This window comes from Aspergillus caelatus (genome assembly GCF_009193585.1).
Source record: "Aspergillus caelatus strain CBS 763.97 unplaced genomic scaffold BDV27scaffold_33, whole genome shotgun sequence".
Taxonomy (NCBI): Eukaryota; Fungi; Ascomycota; class Eurotiomycetes; order Eurotiales; family Aspergillaceae; genus Aspergillus; species Aspergillus caelatus.
Genome location: NW_022475296.1, coordinates 163244 through 181445, shown reverse-complemented (window position 1 = coordinate 181445; position 18202 = coordinate 163244). Strand labels below are relative to the sequence as shown.

The 18202-nt window shown below is 46.0% G+C and overlaps 7 protein-coding genes across 7 annotated transcripts; 3 read left to right on the top strand and 4 right to left on the bottom strand.

Moving 5' to 3' along the window:
- Positions 1 to 3206: 3206 nt before the first annotated feature.
- Positions 3207 to 5116, top strand: BDV27DRAFT_154801 (aconitase family protein; the record flags this gene model as incomplete). Its single annotated transcript, XM_032072014.1, has 2 exons — positions 3207 to 3627; positions 3684 to 5116. The coding sequence occupies 2 exons, from the start codon at positions 3207 to 3209 to the stop codon at positions 5114 to 5116; spliced, it is 1854 nt and encodes a 617-aa protein (XP_031930737.1).
- A 979-nt stretch (positions 5117 to 6095) lies between these two features.
- Positions 6096 to 8185, top strand: BDV27DRAFT_123664 (nucleoside phosphorylase domain-containing protein). The gene is made up of 2 exons (XM_032065917.1): positions 6096 to 7605; positions 7672 to 8185. The coding sequence occupies exons 1-2, from the start codon at positions 6144 to 6146 to the stop codon at positions 8178 to 8180; spliced, it is 1971 nt and encodes a 656-aa protein (XP_031930736.1). The 5' UTR covers positions 6096 to 6143; the 3' UTR covers positions 8181 to 8185.
- A 209-nt stretch (positions 8186 to 8394) lies between these two features.
- On the bottom strand, positions 8395 to 10247 carry BDV27DRAFT_142666 (amino acid permease-domain-containing protein; the record flags this gene model as incomplete). Its single annotated transcript, XM_032069985.1, has 10 exons — positions 8395 to 8496; positions 8540 to 8644; positions 8681 to 8685; positions 8716 to 8782; positions 8867 to 8876; positions 8921 to 8946; positions 8980 to 9333; positions 9385 to 9565; positions 9648 to 10016; positions 10201 to 10247. The coding sequence occupies 10 exons, from the start codon at positions 10245 to 10247 to the stop codon at positions 8395 to 8397; spliced, it is 1266 nt and encodes a 421-aa protein (XP_031930735.1).
- A 541-nt stretch (positions 10248 to 10788) lies between these two features.
- Positions 10789 to 12718, bottom strand: BDV27DRAFT_154798 (uncharacterized protein; the record flags this gene model as incomplete). Its single annotated transcript, XM_032072013.1, has 3 exons — positions 10789 to 11082; positions 12042 to 12455; positions 12518 to 12718. 3 exons carry the CDS (start codon positions 12716 to 12718, stop codon positions 10789 to 10791), a joined length of 909 nt encoding a protein of 302 aa, XP_031930734.1.
- On the bottom strand, positions 12559 to 12917 carry BDV27DRAFT_123662 (Zn(II)2Cys6 transcription factor domain-containing protein). Its single transcript, XM_032065916.1, has one exon. The coding sequence runs from the start codon at positions 12896 to 12898 to the stop codon at positions 12725 to 12727; it is 174 nt and encodes a 57-aa protein (XP_031930733.1). The 5' UTR covers positions 12899 to 12917; the 3' UTR covers positions 12559 to 12724.
- A 1089-nt stretch (positions 12918 to 14006) lies between these two features.
- BDV27DRAFT_169376 (aldo/keto reductase family protein) lies at positions 14007 to 15058 on the top strand (the record flags this gene model as incomplete). The annotated part of the gene is made up of 3 exons (XM_032075016.1): positions 14007 to 14058; positions 14118 to 14293; positions 14333 to 15058. 3 exons carry the CDS (start codon positions 14007 to 14009, stop codon positions 15056 to 15058), a joined length of 954 nt encoding a protein of 317 aa, XP_031930732.1.
- A 920-nt stretch (positions 15059 to 15978) lies between these two features.
- BDV27DRAFT_142664 (amino acid permease/ SLC12A domain-containing protein) lies at positions 15979 to 17728 on the bottom strand (the record flags this gene model as incomplete). The annotated part of the gene is made up of 4 exons (XM_032069984.1): positions 15979 to 16545; positions 16594 to 17057; positions 17106 to 17286; positions 17360 to 17728. 4 exons carry the CDS (start codon positions 17726 to 17728, stop codon positions 15979 to 15981), a joined length of 1581 nt encoding a protein of 526 aa, XP_031930731.1.
- Positions 17729 to 18202: the final 474 nt, after the last annotated feature.

The window sequence follows — 18202 nt, the reverse complement described above, 5'->3', positions numbered from 1 at the left end:
TTCTTTATAGTACAACTATTACTGCTGCTATTCAATCCTATCCTAGATCTTTTGAATACCAACTTTATAACATATATTTTCTGAAAATCACTACTTTTGGATATTACCTCTTTCTGATATACACTGGACGTCTATCTATCTAGCAGTCTGCCTATCTAGAAGTCTACCTATCTAGATACCTTCCCAATACATATCTCCAATACAGAATTCCACATTTCGACACAATATTTATTGACATATCCAGTAGACTGCACCCTTTCTGCCTAGTAGTCTACTTTTAGATTATTAAATCAACCTTATAATTAATAGTATAAAATCTGAGAAAAGAGGAAAACAGTCTACTATAATTACCGCTATTTCAGACCCCTTATTGCATCCACAATATATATAAAGTATATTTATAACACAATTGTCGATAAGAGCTGCTTAGAACTATAGTAAAGAGCTGTTGACAACCCGAGAAGAGTCCCTGAATGAGAGCTGTATTCAGGTATAATGCATTTCTCTCTCTCTCTCTCTCTATCTGAGAGGTAGTTAAGGCGTATGGATAAATAATAAAAGGTTATAACTTATATTAATTGCAAAGTAGAGTAATTCTGATACACAGAACAATATAGAGTATTCTTTAATCAGTCATTTAGTATGAAAGTACTTTTCATCTAGAAAAGAATTCTTGGATTTTTATTGTAACAGATAGGGCTTTGACTGAGTTAGAAAAATAACTAGTCCTAAATCAGTTGCGATTCTCCGGAACCTGGAACTCTGTATCTCGGGAATTGGGGTTATACTGCTTAAAATGCCTCGCCCCACCCTGGAGAAGTCACACTAAATTCTGACATCGCTAACTAGTAACACCCCGTTCAGTTGCCCGATGAATTATTGGTTCTCATTCAATGTTTGGTACCATGACGTCTATAGGGCTACTCAACATCCAGCCTGATTAGTTCACAACTGTCATTATTTCCCATTTGATCCATTAAGGCCAGAAGGGTTAAGCTATGACTCATGTCAATGCTATACATTGTAGATATTTGGCATGTTATTATTGCGTTCTGCGGGTTTATCAGTGGTAGCCATACAAACTACACGCTCAGATGCTCAGCATGGCTTCTCCTATCTCTCATTCATTCTTGTCAGGTGAAACATGTCTATGGTCTCAGTGCCCGAGGAGAGCCTCATACTCTTCTTTAATTTGCTAGGCGGTTGATCATCAAAAGCAGCCATTGATCGCTTTATTTTGCGCCCCAAAGCCGCAGAACATCCCTGTTGTCAGACTGACATTCATCGCTGACGCAGACCGCTGATGCTGGCGAAAATGCACCGCCCACCTCCATGTAAGCGTGCCGGATAGACGAGCAGCATGCAAGCCTTCAAACACTCTTATGTCGTTAATTAGTCTGCTTGATAACTGCTGTTCGCATAGTTTCGTGAGATACGCCAGGTCCACCTACCTGATCTAAAGCTTGGCCTTTGACGTCGATTTTGAATATTATCACTGCAGGCAACACAAATTCGATCGGAAAAGTCACATTTGGTATGTCTCTGTTCCGAACACAAGCGTGAGGAACAATGGACCATATCTAACTGAGCGCGTTTAATTACCAGCTCAAGCCGTGGAATTGGGCCTATTATTGCCAACGGGCTAGCCCGGCATGGTTCCAATGTGGTAGTGAACTACTCGTTGCTGGCGCCGCTGAAAAGGTGACCGAGAAGATACGCAGCTACGGCGTGAAAACTATCACCGTGGAAGCCGACATGTCAAGCGAAGAAAAGATCGAACACCTTTGCCAGTATGCAATAACAGAGTTCGGCCAGCTGGATATTGTCATGAGAAATTGTGGCATTGAGCATTTGGCCGCTCTCCCTGACGTGTCCTCCAGCAGAATCGATGAGGTCTTTGCTGTGAATGTCAAAGCTCAGTATTTCGCTAATTACGGTCGTCTTATTTTTTGGCCTGCTCTAACTCAGCTGCTGCCGGAAAATCCTTACAATGCAAATTCCAGATTAGACTCATCGCATTGGCCTATTTAGGGCTTCCCACCGCACGTTATCTATGCTGCTTCCACGGCGACAACTCAGGGGAGAACAGAGTCCCTGGGACATGACTTCTGTCCTTGGAATGTCACAGTGAATTGCATTGCCGGGGCTGTAAAGACAGACGTGTATGTGGAGTCCGCTGCCAAGTACCTACCAGATGGTACCAGGAGGAGTGTAGAAGAGATCAGTTTCTTGTCTTCCAAGTGGCTTCCACTGAACCAGCCTGGCTTCCCTGATGTTATTGCTAGAGTCATTGCGTTACCCACTCGTACTAAGTATCAGTGGCTGATTGGTTAAACGTTTTCATCTGTGGAGGAGCTCATATGGCCCGAAGGAATCGGTTCTAGCTGTTGAGCATCGTATCAGTATCACTCGGTTCTCAAAAAATATTTGGCCCAGTGTTAAGGCGTGATACGCCAGTTTTTAGAATCCAAGAGCTTTAAGTAACTCAAATAGAAGGTTTAGCCAATCATTTATGATAAGACACCATACTCGTACCTAGTCCGATTTTAGTGAAAGAAAAGAGAGCACCAAAGAGGTGGGGAAACGGTCGGACCTTCATCCCGTCTTATTGACGGCGGCATATCCGATGATTGTTAAGCAATTATCCTAAGGGCGCTCGGTATATAACCTATTCTGAATTTGCTGCAGATTTTCCCCTATCAAGTACATTGCATTTATAACGGTCATTAGCACCAGTAAAGAGGCCAGTATAGGAGGTGTAAGCGTGGTTTCACTTAAGCTCGTCTAGATGGAGCTGTTCGACTGATCGGACTTCCTCGGGTGCCAAGAGGCTGTAGTAGTTCAAGGAGAATGTTCTAATCCATCCCGCCTAACAGTCAGCTAGGATCAGAGGTCCATCTCGGATGAGGAGACTATGTAAGTCACAAGTGTGGCATGTCGGTTTGTGGAGCCTTAAGGATTTGCCTCCCTACATAGGTTACTACACCCGAGACGTTGTGTCCTGCTTTTTGGCCGGCCAAAATCCACCACGGCAATACTTTAATGGAACTGTGGAATAGCTCGCAGGTCTAATTTAAACTCTCGGTAATAGTATATCATCTCGTTGGTTGGACCTTTTAATCCGACGGGACTGATTGTCCACTCCTCGTCAAGCACACTGACTCGGTTCGCTAAGATGCGGCAGTTGATCCGATATCCTACCAGGCATGGTAGTGGAACCAAAATATATCTATCCCCGTCTTCCTACCCAATTCTCCACCGATACTTGGCTTTCCTGGCCTTGGTTTGGTACCTCGTTTCCAATATTCTCTAACATTGCCTTTAACTACTCGACGCTTCATTTCATCAATAACATGGCGTTGTCAGAACAATGCATCTTCCACGGCACCTCTTATGTTACAGGCACCGCCTCAGCCACACTATTGGCAGCAGATCTTGAACTGAGTTTCTGGGGCGGCGTGAATCCAAAAACGGGCGAGGTTATTGATCGGTTCCACCCGCTGAGCGGTCGTATTCTGAAAGATACCATCTTGGCCATACCTGGCGGCAGGGGTTCCTGTGGCGGGAGCGTTGTTATGATGGAGCTGATTCTAAATGGCCTGGGGCCCAAGGCACTGATTTTCGAGCGTCGGGAGGAGATCATTACACTAGGAGTTATTGTTGCTGAAGAGTTGTTCAACAAGTCGCCGTGGTAACACTCAACCCAGAGGACTTCCGTCGGGTTCTGGGCTGGGATGGCAGGACGATTCATGTACAAGATGATCTAGTCTCGGATGGTCCCTTGAGTGTCAATATTACCCATAACGCTGTCAAACCGGCGGTTGACTTGAACAAGTGCAATGTTCAACTTACCGATTCCGACCGAGCGATGCTGGACGGCGCCCACAGCGAGGCCGCTAAGATCTCTCTCAAAATAATTATTCGAATGGCAGATATGATGGGAGCCCGAGAGCTAATGGATGTCCGCCAGGCCCATACAGATGGTGCCTGGTATGGCCCCGGCTCGGTGGCCTTTGGAAAACGACTTCGTGACTGGGGCGGCAAATTCAAAGTCCCTACCACTATTAATTCACTGAATATTGACCAAAAGCGCTGGCGGGCGCTCGGAGTGAACGCAGAATTTGGATCGTCCTGTGATGAGTTGGCCAAGGCCTTTGTCGACATGGGTGGCAAGATTTCATTTACCTGTGCCCCTTATCTCTTAGACAAAGCACCTAAACTAGGTGATCCAGTTGCCTGGGGAGAGTCCAATGCTGTTATCTATGCAAACAGTGTGCTTGGTGCGAGAACACTTAAAAACCCTAATATGCTTGAGGCTCTGATTGCCTTGACTGGCCGCGCACCGAAAGCTGGAGCCTATTTGGACGAGAATCGCTTTGCGTCTATCTGGCTCAAAGTAACACCACCAGAAACAACGGACGATTCATTCTGGCCTATTTTAGGCTACGCTCTTGGCGCCATTGCATCGGCTCGCATCCCGGTCATTACGGGACTGGAACATTTGAAGCCCAACAGTGACAACTTCAAGGCCTTTTCAGCGGCATTTGCAACATCCTCTAGCGCTCCCATGTTTCACATGGTTAACTTGACTCCAGAGGCTCCTACGCTCGAGGCTGTGTGCTGTAACGGTATAGCCCCCAAAACTATCGACGTCGATTGGAAAGATCTAGACGCGATCTGGGATGAGTTCAATCATGGCTCTGAGCCGCGAGACATTGACCTTATCGCATTTGGCAACCCACACTTCTCCTTACGGGAGATCAAAGAGGTAGCGAAGCTCTGCCATGGAAGAAGCAAGAAAGAGGATGTTGCCGTGATAGTCACCTGTGGCCGTGCCCAGTATAGTCTTGCCGTACAGGCCGGCTATGTTGGAGAGCTTGAGAGGTTTGGGATCCAGTTCTTACAAGACACTTGCTGGTGCTCTATCGAGGAACCGGTTATTCCCAAGAACACCCGGACAATCATGACTAATTCTGGCAAGTACATTCACTATGGGCCTGGACTAACGGGCAAGCAGTTTGCCTTTGGCAATCTGAAGATGTGCATTAATGCCGCGTGTACTGGGAAGACTAGTGGCGACCCGCCTTCGTGGTTGGTGGAATCTAGGTCAAAATAGTGGTTATTCATTTGTCATTCGAAGTTACAGATTTGACTGCCAAGTGGCTAGTTAGGTATAGCCCGAATCTTGATACATAGGGGCTTATCAAGCATATAATCGCAAGAATAATTCAAGTCTAGGAATCGGGCCGTCGGTGGAAATTGAGAATAATATCGTAGCTGAAAAGTGGACTATCATCCCTTCAAGTCGATACAAGCCATACACTTATCCGGCACAATAAAAGGATAGATATTTAGAGTATTCTATTGGTCAGGGAGCTGGAAATCAAGACGTCCATAACTCTTCCAGCAAAGCAAGTAGGGTTCTGGAAATGGAGCTTTACCTGTGAAACCAGAGACTTCTTGGACACTGTATAGCAGGGATACTGTTTAGAACGAACATCCGTAAATAGTTCACCAATAACTGTGACCAGAGCTTCTTTCACAAACTCATAGTGTGCGTGCATCCATTGCTGGGGATAGATTCCAAGCCCATATAAATCTAGGGTGGTTATCGGGAGTGGGTCATGCCCCAGACGGGTTCCAGGTGGGTCTGAAAAAAAATAAAATATTTAATCCTCAATCAAGAGTTTAAATAGACTTTTATATGCACGTAGTAAAGGTAGATTAGATCGAGTTAAGTCTAATTATATCTGTTTTGCATTCATAAATGAAGCGCAAAAGAGCCAGCCGGGCTTACTAATCGAACAACTTGACCTCGGCACCTGGAGAGCTGTGCTGGGTTGTCTTGTATATTCTGCTTTGACGTGGTCCATAGCGTATACGGGGAAAACAAGGTCGGGCAGGTGGTCAGCAATGGTCTGCTTGATCCACCAAGACCTATACAACATATGCCTTTGGCCATCAATTGACTGGGTTTGGTAGAGCGAATAGCAGCAGAAGTACGATGATCACGATAACAAAGGCGGGGCTGAAAATCCCCTAGCCTCGCGGTGAGAATTTATCCGTAGTCAGCCTTACCACCTACGGCCCGTGGCTTTGGCTCCGAGAGGGAACCCTCGCAATAACACTGCACCTACGACACAATGGGTTCCCAACGTAAGAGGCTAACCCACCGGGATTACAGGATAGGCTGGATATGTGCATTGCCGAAAGAGCTCACCGTCGCGATAGCCATGTTAGACAAGGAGCACGAAAGGCTGTCGCCAGCATCCGACCGGGATGATAACACATATGTCTTCGGCGAAATAGGCAACCATAACGTTGTGATTGCCTGCATGCCTATGGGAATGACAGGGAACGCACCTGCTGCCCTTGTAGCGAAGGACCTCTTACATAGCTTCCGTCACCTCCAGTTTTATCTGATGGTGGGCATCGGTGGCGGTGCACCGCAGGAACATAACGACATCCGACTGGGAGACGTCGTCGTGAGTGCTCCAACGGGACAGCATGGAGGTGTTGTCCAGTATGATTATGGGAAATCTGTGGCGGATGGTGTATTTCATCGAACTGGAACACTCAATCGGCCACCCAGCGCCCTCCTCTCGACGCTCAGTTATTTGAGGTCCAGCTACGAACTGCTAGGGCGGCCAAACTTCCTAAGGCATCTTTCAGCAGCCAGAGCTCGCTATCCCCATCGTGCTGCTACCTTTTCCTATCCTAGTGAATTATCCGATACCTTGTTCAAAGCCGATTACGATCATGTGAGGCCTCTTCAACCTTGTAAAGCAGGATGCGATCATAGACGGATTGTGCGACGAGCTCCTCGACCAAACAACGATCCCAGCGTATTTTTTGGAAATATTGCATCGGCGAACCAAGTGATGCGCCACGGGCTGACTCGGGATAGAATCGCCCGGGAGCACAATGTACTTTGTTTCGAGATGGAGGCCGCTGGTTTGATGGATCAGTTTTCCTGTCTCGTCATTCGTGGAATTTCAGATTACGCCGATACACACAAGAACGATGAATGGCAGGATTATGCCAGTGCAGTCTCTGCTGCATTTGCGAAAGATCTTCTTCTGGTTACCCCTGCAAGAGCTCTGAGTGGTGAGCTATCTCTTCAATTGGACACAGACAGCCTACATTCCGACACGCCTCCTGCAGATGTGCATGATGATGAGGACTTTGCTGAAGAGGATCTTAGTGAAGAGGACGTTGATGAAGAGGACGTCGATAAAGAGGATCTTAATGAAGAGGGCGCCGATGAAGAGGATCTTAGTGAAGAGGACGTTGATGAAGAGGATCTTAATGAAGAAGATCTTAGTGAAGAGGACGTTGATGAAGAGGATCTTAATGAAGAGGATCTTAATGAAGAGGACGTTGATGAAGAGGATCTTAATGAAGAGGACGTCGATGAAGAGGAGCTTGAAAGACAAAGCAACAAAGCCAGAAGCAATTTCAGCCCTAAGCTTCTCCCCTTTTCATCGACAGCGAATACCACTCAAACTACAGCCAGTAGTCCCTCCCAATCACAGGACTCTCCTCATTCGTTTGTTGTTAGAATGAAACTAGACAAGCCTCCCGCTGGGAGATGGCTTGGCTTTGGTAAGCATTAATCCTCTGTAGCGATGATCTCGTTAGCCTTTGGATATATGGATAACATTGGTACAGATCGCAATGAGGCATTTCTGCGGATGCTGACCGCTGAAATTCCAGTTGAGCTTGACCCAGATGTAAGGTTCCAGCTATCAAGAATAATGGAGCAACCGCCTGTTCATAAAGCTGGGGTAGTCTACATATGTGATGTTCAATATGAGCTACGGAGAAACTCGGACACCAGGCTCATTATGATTGGGGTTACATCTGACATCAACAAGCGCTTGAAGGCTCATTTCCACAGATGTGCTTACACTAGGCTTCGACTAATCACTTCCTATCCGCGGTCAAAGCTGGAATCGGATACACACAAACAAATCCGAAATCGTTATCAAGTAGAGAGTCTAGTTCATAGAACGCTGGGGGGATTCAGGTATGACAAGCAGTGTGGGTGTGGCAAGAATCATAAGGGGCTATTTGAAATTAGTGAGCATGAAATAGTATATATTCTAGATATCGTCGAACATTGGGTTTCCTGGAGTGAACGGAAACTTGGCCATGCCTTGATTCCTCATGGCGCATGATAGTCTCTATACATCTATGTACCAATGCTACCTTCCATCAGATAGGAGGACTCATTCATGTACTTAGGATATGTTCTATTAAGTTTATTTATATCCAATACAATAATCATTGGGAACCGTTGTTCCTAATGGTAATATAATCCTTCGGCCGTGCATGAATGGATAGGTATATTGGCTCAAAGAGCTGCGATTCATCTCAGGACCGTTGAATGAATCAGACCTGATCGCCTGTGCTTTTGCGGCTACAAAGCCTCCGTATATCCCTAAGCCTAACCATTTCTCTCCAAACCCCAATAGGCTGCTCCGTCTCAACTCCCTCATATGCCGCGATGGGATCTGCCTCCCACTTCATAATTAACCTCATGCGGCCGTAACCACCTTGTTCCCTTGTAGATCTTCCAGCCAAGGAATGCGATAGGTGCCAACAATAGCATAATAAAGCCTAGGAAACAGTTCGCAGTACTCTATAGTATAAAGCTGTGGCAGCAAAAGCAAAGCACCATTACTACTATCTAAACAAGTGTGATGTACGCACAATAAGGCTGGAACAGTCCCGTATAGGGGAGTTTGAATCGGTCGAAATCTTGTGCCTTGCAGACATTCTAGAAGTAGATGTAGGTAGTTGTGATAATAATATAGTCGATTAGGATATTGGCAGTTATTAGGCTAATCGGCTACTCTAAGACTTGCATTACGCTACCGGAAAGTTGTATTAATGAGAGACATGCAAATGCTATGACCACAATAAAGTTATAGATTGGAACACCTTTGATCAGTCTTGGAGAAGATGTGTGTTAACCGCCGCACCATATAGTACACGGGTCGCGGTATAGTTGTAAGTATTGTTAGCAGGGAAGACTGTTGTTACTATCAGGGCACTGATAATATAAGGGATAACGTCAATACCAAGGTTCTGTATGGCAATAATATAGGGTGACACGGCAGCAGACAACTCCCCGCTTTCTAAAGCTGCAACGAGGGTAGAATCATTGTAGGCGATAAGGGTGCCCACACACAATGCACCTCTGACAAAGAAGATATTAAACTGCCAGTAGACGTTCTTGAAGGCGCTTTTAATATATATACAGGGGTACTTGACTGCAGCTGCAACTGTAGAGATATATTCCGGCCAGGCGCAGGTAAAGACTGCAATCTATAAAGTGCTAAGGAATCCTTTGAAGCAACCAAGGTCTCATTGAGAGACATACCCCGCGAATGTACCGGGGTTTTGCCAGTGGCGGAATCCATATGTGTCGCCTTGCGGATTACCGCCGACTATGGTGACGAATATAAAGGAGAACAGAATGAAGAGTAAGATGACTCTGCTATCAGAGAGCCAAAATTCGGCTTCTCCGTAGGGCACCAATGGCAAAGCAAGTTGATGACTCTAGAACGTCACTATGGTTAGCCTGTCCTTCAGATTGTGCGGTGGAAAGGAGTGTGGTTATGTTTTGAGAGATGCCTCACGTGAAAGCTGCAATACAAGCCAAGCACACTGCCACAACAGGAATGTCATGTCGCCAGTACTCCAGAAGAATGTTGACCGCCGAAATCTCGAAGCGCACCGTGTGAGCCATATAGATGAAGAAATTCCATCCAGCCATGAATCCCCAGGCTTCATCAAACCAGTAGCCTGCGAGTCGGATAAAACCACCGCTTACGGATATGTAGGTGGTCATCTCAGCCAGACAACTATTGAGCATGCCGACCATGAGAGACTGGATGATAAAGGCGAGAAGCAAGCTTCCTGGCCCGCCCTTGTATAGACCTGTTCCAATGGCAATGAACAGGCCGGTACCGATAGAGCCTCCAATCGCGACAAGCTGGATTTGCCGACTCCCAAGTCGACGGTGCAGGCCGCCTACATTGTTAGCGGGGGAGACGGCACCTTCATGGTAATTATCTTTGGTGTAGTTGGGTCCGGCCAGCTGAAAATCTTTGATTTCGTACTTGTGATCGGTGACAGTCGATATGTCGGGATTATCTGCCACAGTAGAGGCCACCATGGAGCTTAACGTACATAGGTTCATTTGTCAAGAGCATCACATTCAGTCCTCGTTGTTGCATTTAATCGCCGCTTTCTCATTCTATAGCGACAAAGCCCATTCGTGTATATACCCATGACGAAAAGGCTGGTCCTCAACCTTCTCAAAATAGTGTACACATGAGACTCAGTGTAGAGGCGCACGAGGGAATATATCCACAGCTATAGCTACTGGCACCTTACACCGTGCCACAGCCTGCCACAGTAGGACTTAGTCCGATATAGCTAACCAACAGAAATGATAAGATTCCACCCATACTCTGAGAATAAGTTTTCTTCGACTGAGGTAGTCCAATGTTTCCTACACAAGTAAATCAGTATGTATTATTCATTACTCTTGAATTGATTTCAATATTCAATATATAAATCCATGAATAATGAAATTAACAAGTCCGAATATCGGATAACTATTTAGCCAATACTCCCAGCGGGAGCTATGTACAATGGAAACCGTCCATCCAGTTCAAATAAATACTAGTGAGGAGTCTCTAACGCCAACAGAACATTACAGGCCAATATCAAAATAGCAATTTTACCATAGTCGCAACACAGCCACGACACATATCAATCATCGCCGATCGTTGCCCGTGCGGCAATTTCTCCAGTGTCCTCTGCTTTGACATCCCCATCATTGAGTTCGTTGCGGAGGTGGCCATGCACCATCTTGGAAAGTGGATGTTTGCCTTGTGTAAGTACGTCTTTGTTCGCGTCCCTACTGACATTGCTAGCGTTGGGAACCGGGGAAAAGGGATGTGAAATGCTGGCACGAATTGGATGGGATGTTCCTGTTTGAATTGCGCCCTCGTCAGCCATCCTATGAGCTGCAGAGAGCGCAAAATCTCCCGAGTCAAAGTATTTCTACCAAATATCTAGTCAGCAATGACGCTTTTGTACGTATGAGTTAAGAGGTATATTACTCTAATCTGATGTTCAAGTAAGCTTTTTCTACGCGGCGGTGCCCCGTAGCGGTGCAAGACTTGTGTGACGTCTTTAGAAAAAGGCTAATAGGCTCGGTCAGAAACCAAGTGCTAGTAAATAGACAGACTTGGCTGCATCATACCTCAAGGTTGCGCTCTTGGTGCTCTTCTGGGTCCATTTTGAGGTGTATGTCGTTGGGAAGATAGAGGGCGAACAGTGGCGACTTTTTTACCTTCCGCCTCGATGGCATACCTACAATGCAGAAACCCCCTAGGCCTTAAGAGTTATATTTGCATCATTAAAGGTTAAATTCGACGGCAGATATTTCCTACGGATGCTATTGGGTTTCATGCTTTCTGGAGTTGCAGCCAGGCCGGCCTACAATCCGTACAATTATTAAGGTAGCCCGACCCCGGGTTGCTTAGTAAACAGGATATACTTGACTAACTAACTTTGTTGCCGTGCTTGTCTTTGAATATGATTGGATCCAGCTATTCACAGCTGTCCCATAGAAAAAGACCCAACTAGCAGGTATAACCTCGTGTTGGGAGTAAACTAGATATCTGGATCACATATCTTCGAGAATTGTATCAGTAAGCCCAATGATTTGGTCATCGTGAGATATCCGCGATGAAGTTACTGCAGTACGGTATTCCAAAAAAGTATACCCTATATTTCTACCTGGGGTATCTAGCTAACAGACGGAAGTTGCTCTTCTATACATTAGTGCTGTATTGTAAAGTTATATACGTTCTACTATCCCAATGGATATATTTCTAGACAGATTGATTCTGCGAGCTTCTCCAGTTGCTCAACAAGCAAACGATTCTGGGCAATGCTCTCAGGCTGGAAGCGAGGAACCATACGGTGATGGCCAATAAGCATATCGAGAAACATACATTACTCCCTATAGAGCTCAAGCACTGTCCTGAGAGCGAGAGCCCAATAATATCTGCATATCGAGAGCAAGCCTCAACTGTCATCCATGCTGCGGGATAGATAGAGTGGCTATATTTGTAGAGAGCGACCAGGATCATAGCCTGAAGAAAGTGTAGTAACACCATATTATCCGCCTCCAGAGCAAGGAAAAACTCTCTGACAGTCCTATACAAGTTTCCTGTTAGGTCAAGAGATGTAGTAACCAGCTTCATTGCAAGAAGCAATATCGCCAGATCCGGCCCACCCTCCCGAAACAGGATACCAAGGTCTATCCGCTTCTTGGAGATAATAGGCATCCAACAATGGATGGTATTGAAATAAGTTTGATAAATTTCCAGGATCCCATTCCCTTGGTTAAGGATCGTAAGAATATCCTGGCCCATCAAGTTGGCCCCTCTGCACGTATCCTTTTGATATTCATGAAAGAGACACATACCTTGGGAATCGCAGTTGTTGACCTCAGTAACTTCATTCTGGCCCACTCATAGCAGTCAGCATCCAGAAACAACGCGGACGGGAATCGGGGAGTGGGCGTGTCATCCGTCCATGTTGTTGGGCTGCTGGAAATCTGCGCGAGACTCGGAATCGAACCAGAACTCCTGAAAGTACTACTGAGACGATTTTCAAGTTCCGCCATTCTGGCTTATAGGGCTGCAAACTCCTCCGCAGAGGGAGATGGCTTAGGACTCTCACCATACTCGCAAGCACGCTCAGTCCGGGCACAGAGACCACAGACTGGTAAGACTTTGTCGCATTTACGTTTGTGTTTCTTGCAAGCGCCACAGGCCTGGCGCGCCTTAGTAGGAAGCCTTTCCATCTTCCACGACAGAGACGGGGAAGAATTCCCATTTGTCTCCTAATTTCTTGACATCAGTGATGCAGACACCTCGGCCGCACCATGTGGGTCGCTGATATAATTTATGCACTAGGTACTAGAGCGCATAGATTAATCAGCTCTTCATAAGACTGTATGCCGCCAAGGCCTACTGCGATAAACCTTCTTGTAATGGTTGAAGGTGAAAATGTGTAGGCAAATAATTCCTACTGCTGTTGTTTTAGGGAAGCATAGGTTTGCCGCAAAGCAGTGTGAGCACAAAATTAGACAAGTGAGAATAATACTTTGGTGTATACCACTATAGCGCACTGTTCTTTCTGCATTGTCTTGACCTGGAACCATTGCTTATACCCTATTGAAGACATATATTTTGCAATAAATCACAGACGCACAGGCAGTGTCCAATTGAAACAGAGGACCAGCGCAAGGTCGGACTAGGCAGATGAGCTGTCTTGGAAGGAATCATACACTCCGACGCGGAAATGTCACTGGGACCTACATGAAAGGCTATGCTAGCGCTGAACGTCCTATGTAGGATTACGTGTCTAATAGGACATTCCAGGAATGTTGCAGACTCAGGCGTTAGCTGCGACTGGCTCCGGGTACGATAATACTAGCTCCGAAAACCTCAGCAATATATATTCTTCTGCTATATGGATCATAATTTCATTGACATTAATATAAAAGGCTTTCAAATAAGGACTTCTACATAAATCTATTTATGACTCCTAATACAGGAAGAGGGAGCTCCGACTGACTCAAGAATTATGATTAATCTTAATTTAGGCAGAATTCCTGAGGCGGTTTAGACTAGTCCAGAGTTAAGTCTACACAACTTACTAGCCCTGACGATCCTCTCCAAGAGTCTGCCTCGCCCCACCTTGAGGCAGTGGCGCTAATATCTGACTCAGTTTCAGCTGGAGCCTTCGGGTTTATCGTCTTTTGGAGATATGGGATTAACGGGGATAAGTCATCTATGGCGGACATAATTCCCATACCTATATATATATATGTGGAATGTGCCTACTGAAAATGAAAAGCCTAACAGCAGACTTCAACGCATACCTTTCGGAATATTCCATACCAAAACATGGCCACACTCGCAGGAAAGAAAATTAGCCAGAATGGCTTGGGTTTGATGCGTGCGTACACTATCTAAATCTTCCCTCTTGTTAATGTCGACGCCTGCTGACTGTCGCAGGCCTTATCTGGCATTACGGGCCCACCCCTGACGAAAAGGCCTTCAAAGTGCTCAAAACCGCCCTAACAGCCGGGGCGAATGTCTGGAACGGCGCAGATTTCTACGGTCTGCCGAACAACAACTCCCTGCATCTAATGAATCGCTACTTCACCGCCTATCCTGAGGATGCCGAGAAAGTTGTCTTCACGGTTAAATGAGGTCTGGTGGATGCGAAGACTTTCTCGATGGATTGTTCTCGTAATGGCCTGCGCGCCTTTGCAGACAACGCCCTGAAGATCCTAGACGGCAAGAAGAAAATCGATATCTTTGGTCTGGGAAGAGTGGATCCCAACGTGCCAATTGAGGAGAGTGTGAGGGCACTGGCGGAGCTCAGGGAAGAGGGCAAGATTGGAGGTATCCAGCTGAGCGAAGTGCGAGCTGACACCATCCGTCGTGCTGCTCGTGTAACGAAGATCGATATGGTCGAGGCCGAAGTCAGTCTCTGGTCGAGAGAAGTGTTTGAGAATGGGATTGCCGAAGCCTGCGCGGAGAACGACATTGTTCTAGTGGCACATACTCCATTGGGCGCTGGAATGTTAACGGGGGCAATCAAAACCGTGGACGATCTTCCTCAGACTCATCACCGTATGGTTCCTCGCTTCCAGCCTGAGAGCATTGCCCAGAATCGTTTGCTTGTTGAGCAACTGGAGAAGCTCGCAGAATCAAAGGGTTGTACTACGGCTCAGCTGGCACTGACATGGGTGAAGGTTCAGAGCAAAAAGCCAGGGATGCCATTCATTGTACCGATCGCAGGTGCCCGGTCTGAGGAACGAGTCCTCGAGAACATGGCGGATGTTGAGTTGGATGATAATGATCTTGACATGATCCAGTCCATCTTGGACAAATATCCCGTGGCAGGGGCAAGATATCCGCCAGCGGCTGCAAGATTGAATGAGTATTAAACACAATCCCCTCAGTTCCCACATATCCCCTCTCCTCCTGTATATTAGCTGTTTTTAGATTGTTTGTATATAGAACCTCTAGGAGCTTCATGCAAAATAAAAAAATTTGAAAAGATTTCTGCGAGATAAAAAAAGTTTTCTGCCGTTGAAAAGATCATTACCATCTCCAACCGCCGACCACCCAGCATTACAATACCTCTTCGACCAAACCCCGAGCTAGCGTTGAGCAAGACGTATCTTGCGATTGGTGATATCATTCAGCTCTCCTTAAACCACAGTAGTGCAAACTCATTTCAAACATGGCTCTGACTACCAAATCCTCTAATCTTCATCAGACATCTCTATGCTCTAATAATATCCCTCGTCAGATTTCCCCAGCTTGGATCGCCAAGAGAGTAGGGCTCATTGTAGGTGGCAAGATCTGGACTATGATCGTCAAATGCAGATAGGGCAAAAAGAAAAAAGCCGTATCAATCTATGATCAACATCATAATCTTGGTCTCAAACAACTGAGTATAGATATCACAAATCGTACGGTAACAAACTTCGGAGTATTGTGTGGTCTAGAGCTGACAGCAAATGCAATTATATACCTACTAATGCGTTATTCCTCTGCTTCCTCATTATTGTTAGCTATCTATATCTTACTTGCTATGCATGCTCGATTGTCTTTTAATCCGCTATTAGAATACTTATCAAGGGATCTCTTTTCCATTCCCTGATCCAGTATAGCCTAGGATCACGTTTTGATATGTTTCCAAGCCATTTGATTAACATGGTTAAAAGCAGAGGATGCTATATGAGGTACAGAGATGGCTGACTTAACCAAGAACTGGATTAAATAAATACCCTTGCATTTTCTTCGCTATACAAGTATGCCATCATTCACATCAAAGCGAGTAATTCTCTCATGAATACCCCTACTTGCAAATAACACGCAGTTTCCTCGTCAAAGACGTGGTCACTGCGATAGACTCCTCATCCACAGGATCAGCATAGAAGCGCCGACACATATCCAAGTCAATATTGCGCGCATCAGCCCAAAGTGGACAGCGATACCAAACCTGAGCACAAACCCAGATGATAGCAACAGCAATTACACTAATGTAATTAGCGAAGAAATTCTTCGCAGACGTCTTCTCGTGAAGCGGCCAAATGCTCAAGTAAAACTGAATCCCAAAGACAACAAGACACCAAATTAAGCCCCACCATGCGGCATACGGGTAAGCCCACGATCTCCACGGAAGGTGCGCCTCGTTACGGCCTTGTAACGTCCAGGTATATCTAAACCGTAGGTGGGAAAGACATATCATAGACCATCCAAATAGTGTAAGCAGGGAGACTAGATTGGAAAGCCATGTAAAAACTTGTGCTCCAGTATGTGTCACGTTGAGGTAGGCGAGAGCACCTCCAATCCCGATGGTGGCAATATAGCCAGCCCATGGCCGACCTACACTGTCTGCTTTACCGAATACCTGGAGACCATCCTGTGTGAACATAAAAGCTCGATAACTGTGAGGAATAAATGTGCATACCTTGTGATTCATATTGACGTGTGCCAGCCCCATCAGGATTCGAGAGCCACCATACCCCGATATACTACCAGTGGATATTACGGAAATAAAAATCACAGCATTCGTGATATGGGCTAGTATCGGTATCCCGGCATTTTTGAAAGCAATAACGAACGGCGAGGCGTTACTCCCGGATCCACCGAATAAACTAGGATCATTCGGGTCCACAGTTAACGTAATCATAAGGCTTCCAAGGATATAGAAAAGGCCGAGACGGAACCAGACGGATTTGATAGCTTTCGGTACCGATTTCCGCGGGTTAGCAACTTCAGTAGCCACCAACGCAGCATTCTCTGAGCCAGCCATTGCAAATATACTGGTCGGAATGACGCTGATAAAGCCCTTGAACCCGTTGTTAACAGGCTGCGCATTCCAATAACGAAATCCAACCGGGCCTCCCTGGGGCGAGCCTCCAGCAGTAACGACTGCCATCAATTAGTACTACCGATGAAATGGCAGTGATAGGGAATTACCAATTAATGCAATGATACAAACGAACATCCAGCCAAATTTGATGGTTGATGCAACTACCTCCACCTCTGCGAAGAATCTCACAGCCAAGATGTTGATCAGGATGATAACAACCCAAAAAATGGATATCCAGACGGCCTTTGGCACCTCGTCTGTCCAATAGTTGAGAACAGTTACAACGCCCTGGCGACAAAGGTAAAGGTATTAGTACTATAACGGCATGTCAAAGAGCCTGCTGTTGGAAAACAAGACGGACCTGAAGTTCATTCGCAATTGTGATCCAGTAGGAAAACCAATATCCCCACCCTAGAGCGAAACCAGCAGCTGGGCTGATGAAGATTGTAGCCCATTGCACAAATGCCGAAGGAAGAGGATATATAACCGCCATTTCACCAATAGACTGACAGACAGACCAGATAATTGAGCTGCTTATAAGGAATCCAATGAAAAGACTGGCGGGGCCCCCGTTGGTCAAGGACGTGCCACTTCCTAGCCACATCCCCATACCAATTGCTGACCCGAGGGCAACCATAGTCAAATGACGGGTGCCCAGGGTGCGATGGAGTTGGGTATCTGCTCCATGATCAACCGACTCCCCTTGTGCCTTGTCTGCCGCATTCTCCATATTTATGTCCAAGTCCTCTCTAATGGGACTCACTGCTCCGATTGTATTATAGTGTATAGGTTTATCAGGAACAGGAGGCTCATGGCTTTTGAGTTCCACTGGATTTGGTTCCATATTGGGGGTGGACGGCATCAAATAAAGAGGGCCTTTTGATAAAGACAATTAGATACAAAAAAAAAGGTATACAACCAACAAAGATGGGTTGCATGAGATGTGCTAAGAAGACATCCATGGACAGAGCAGTGCTTTTATATCCAGCCTAGGTTCACTTTGATAGCCGCGCTACAGTTGACTAAATCATTAATCTCCTTGACATAACCATAAAGATAAGCCCTGATGATAGAAAGAATAGGGAGTGAACCCAGCCTGCCCTGGATTGGCCTTGGAAATTGGATAGCTCTCCGCAAATGCGGGGGATCAGCTCATTTAGCAGCAGCACTACCAGATAAGACATATTGTGAAAAGCAAACGCCG

What these genes read in the sequence shown, in the direction of transcription:
- BDV27DRAFT_123664 (XM_032065917.1), top strand. Translation starts at nt 6,144, where the DNA reads ATGGGTTCCCAACGTAAGAGGCTAACCCACCGGGATTACAGGATAGGC. An exon ending in TGGGAGATGGCTTGGCTTTG is followed by an intron (nt 7,606 to 7,671) that starts GTAAGCATTAAT and finishes ACATTGGTACAG; the next exon opens with ATCGCAATGAGGCATTTCTG.
- BDV27DRAFT_123662 (XM_032065916.1), bottom strand. Translation starts at nt 12,898, where the DNA reads ATGGAAAGGCTTCCTACTAAGGCGCGCCAGGCCTGTGGCGCTTGCAAG.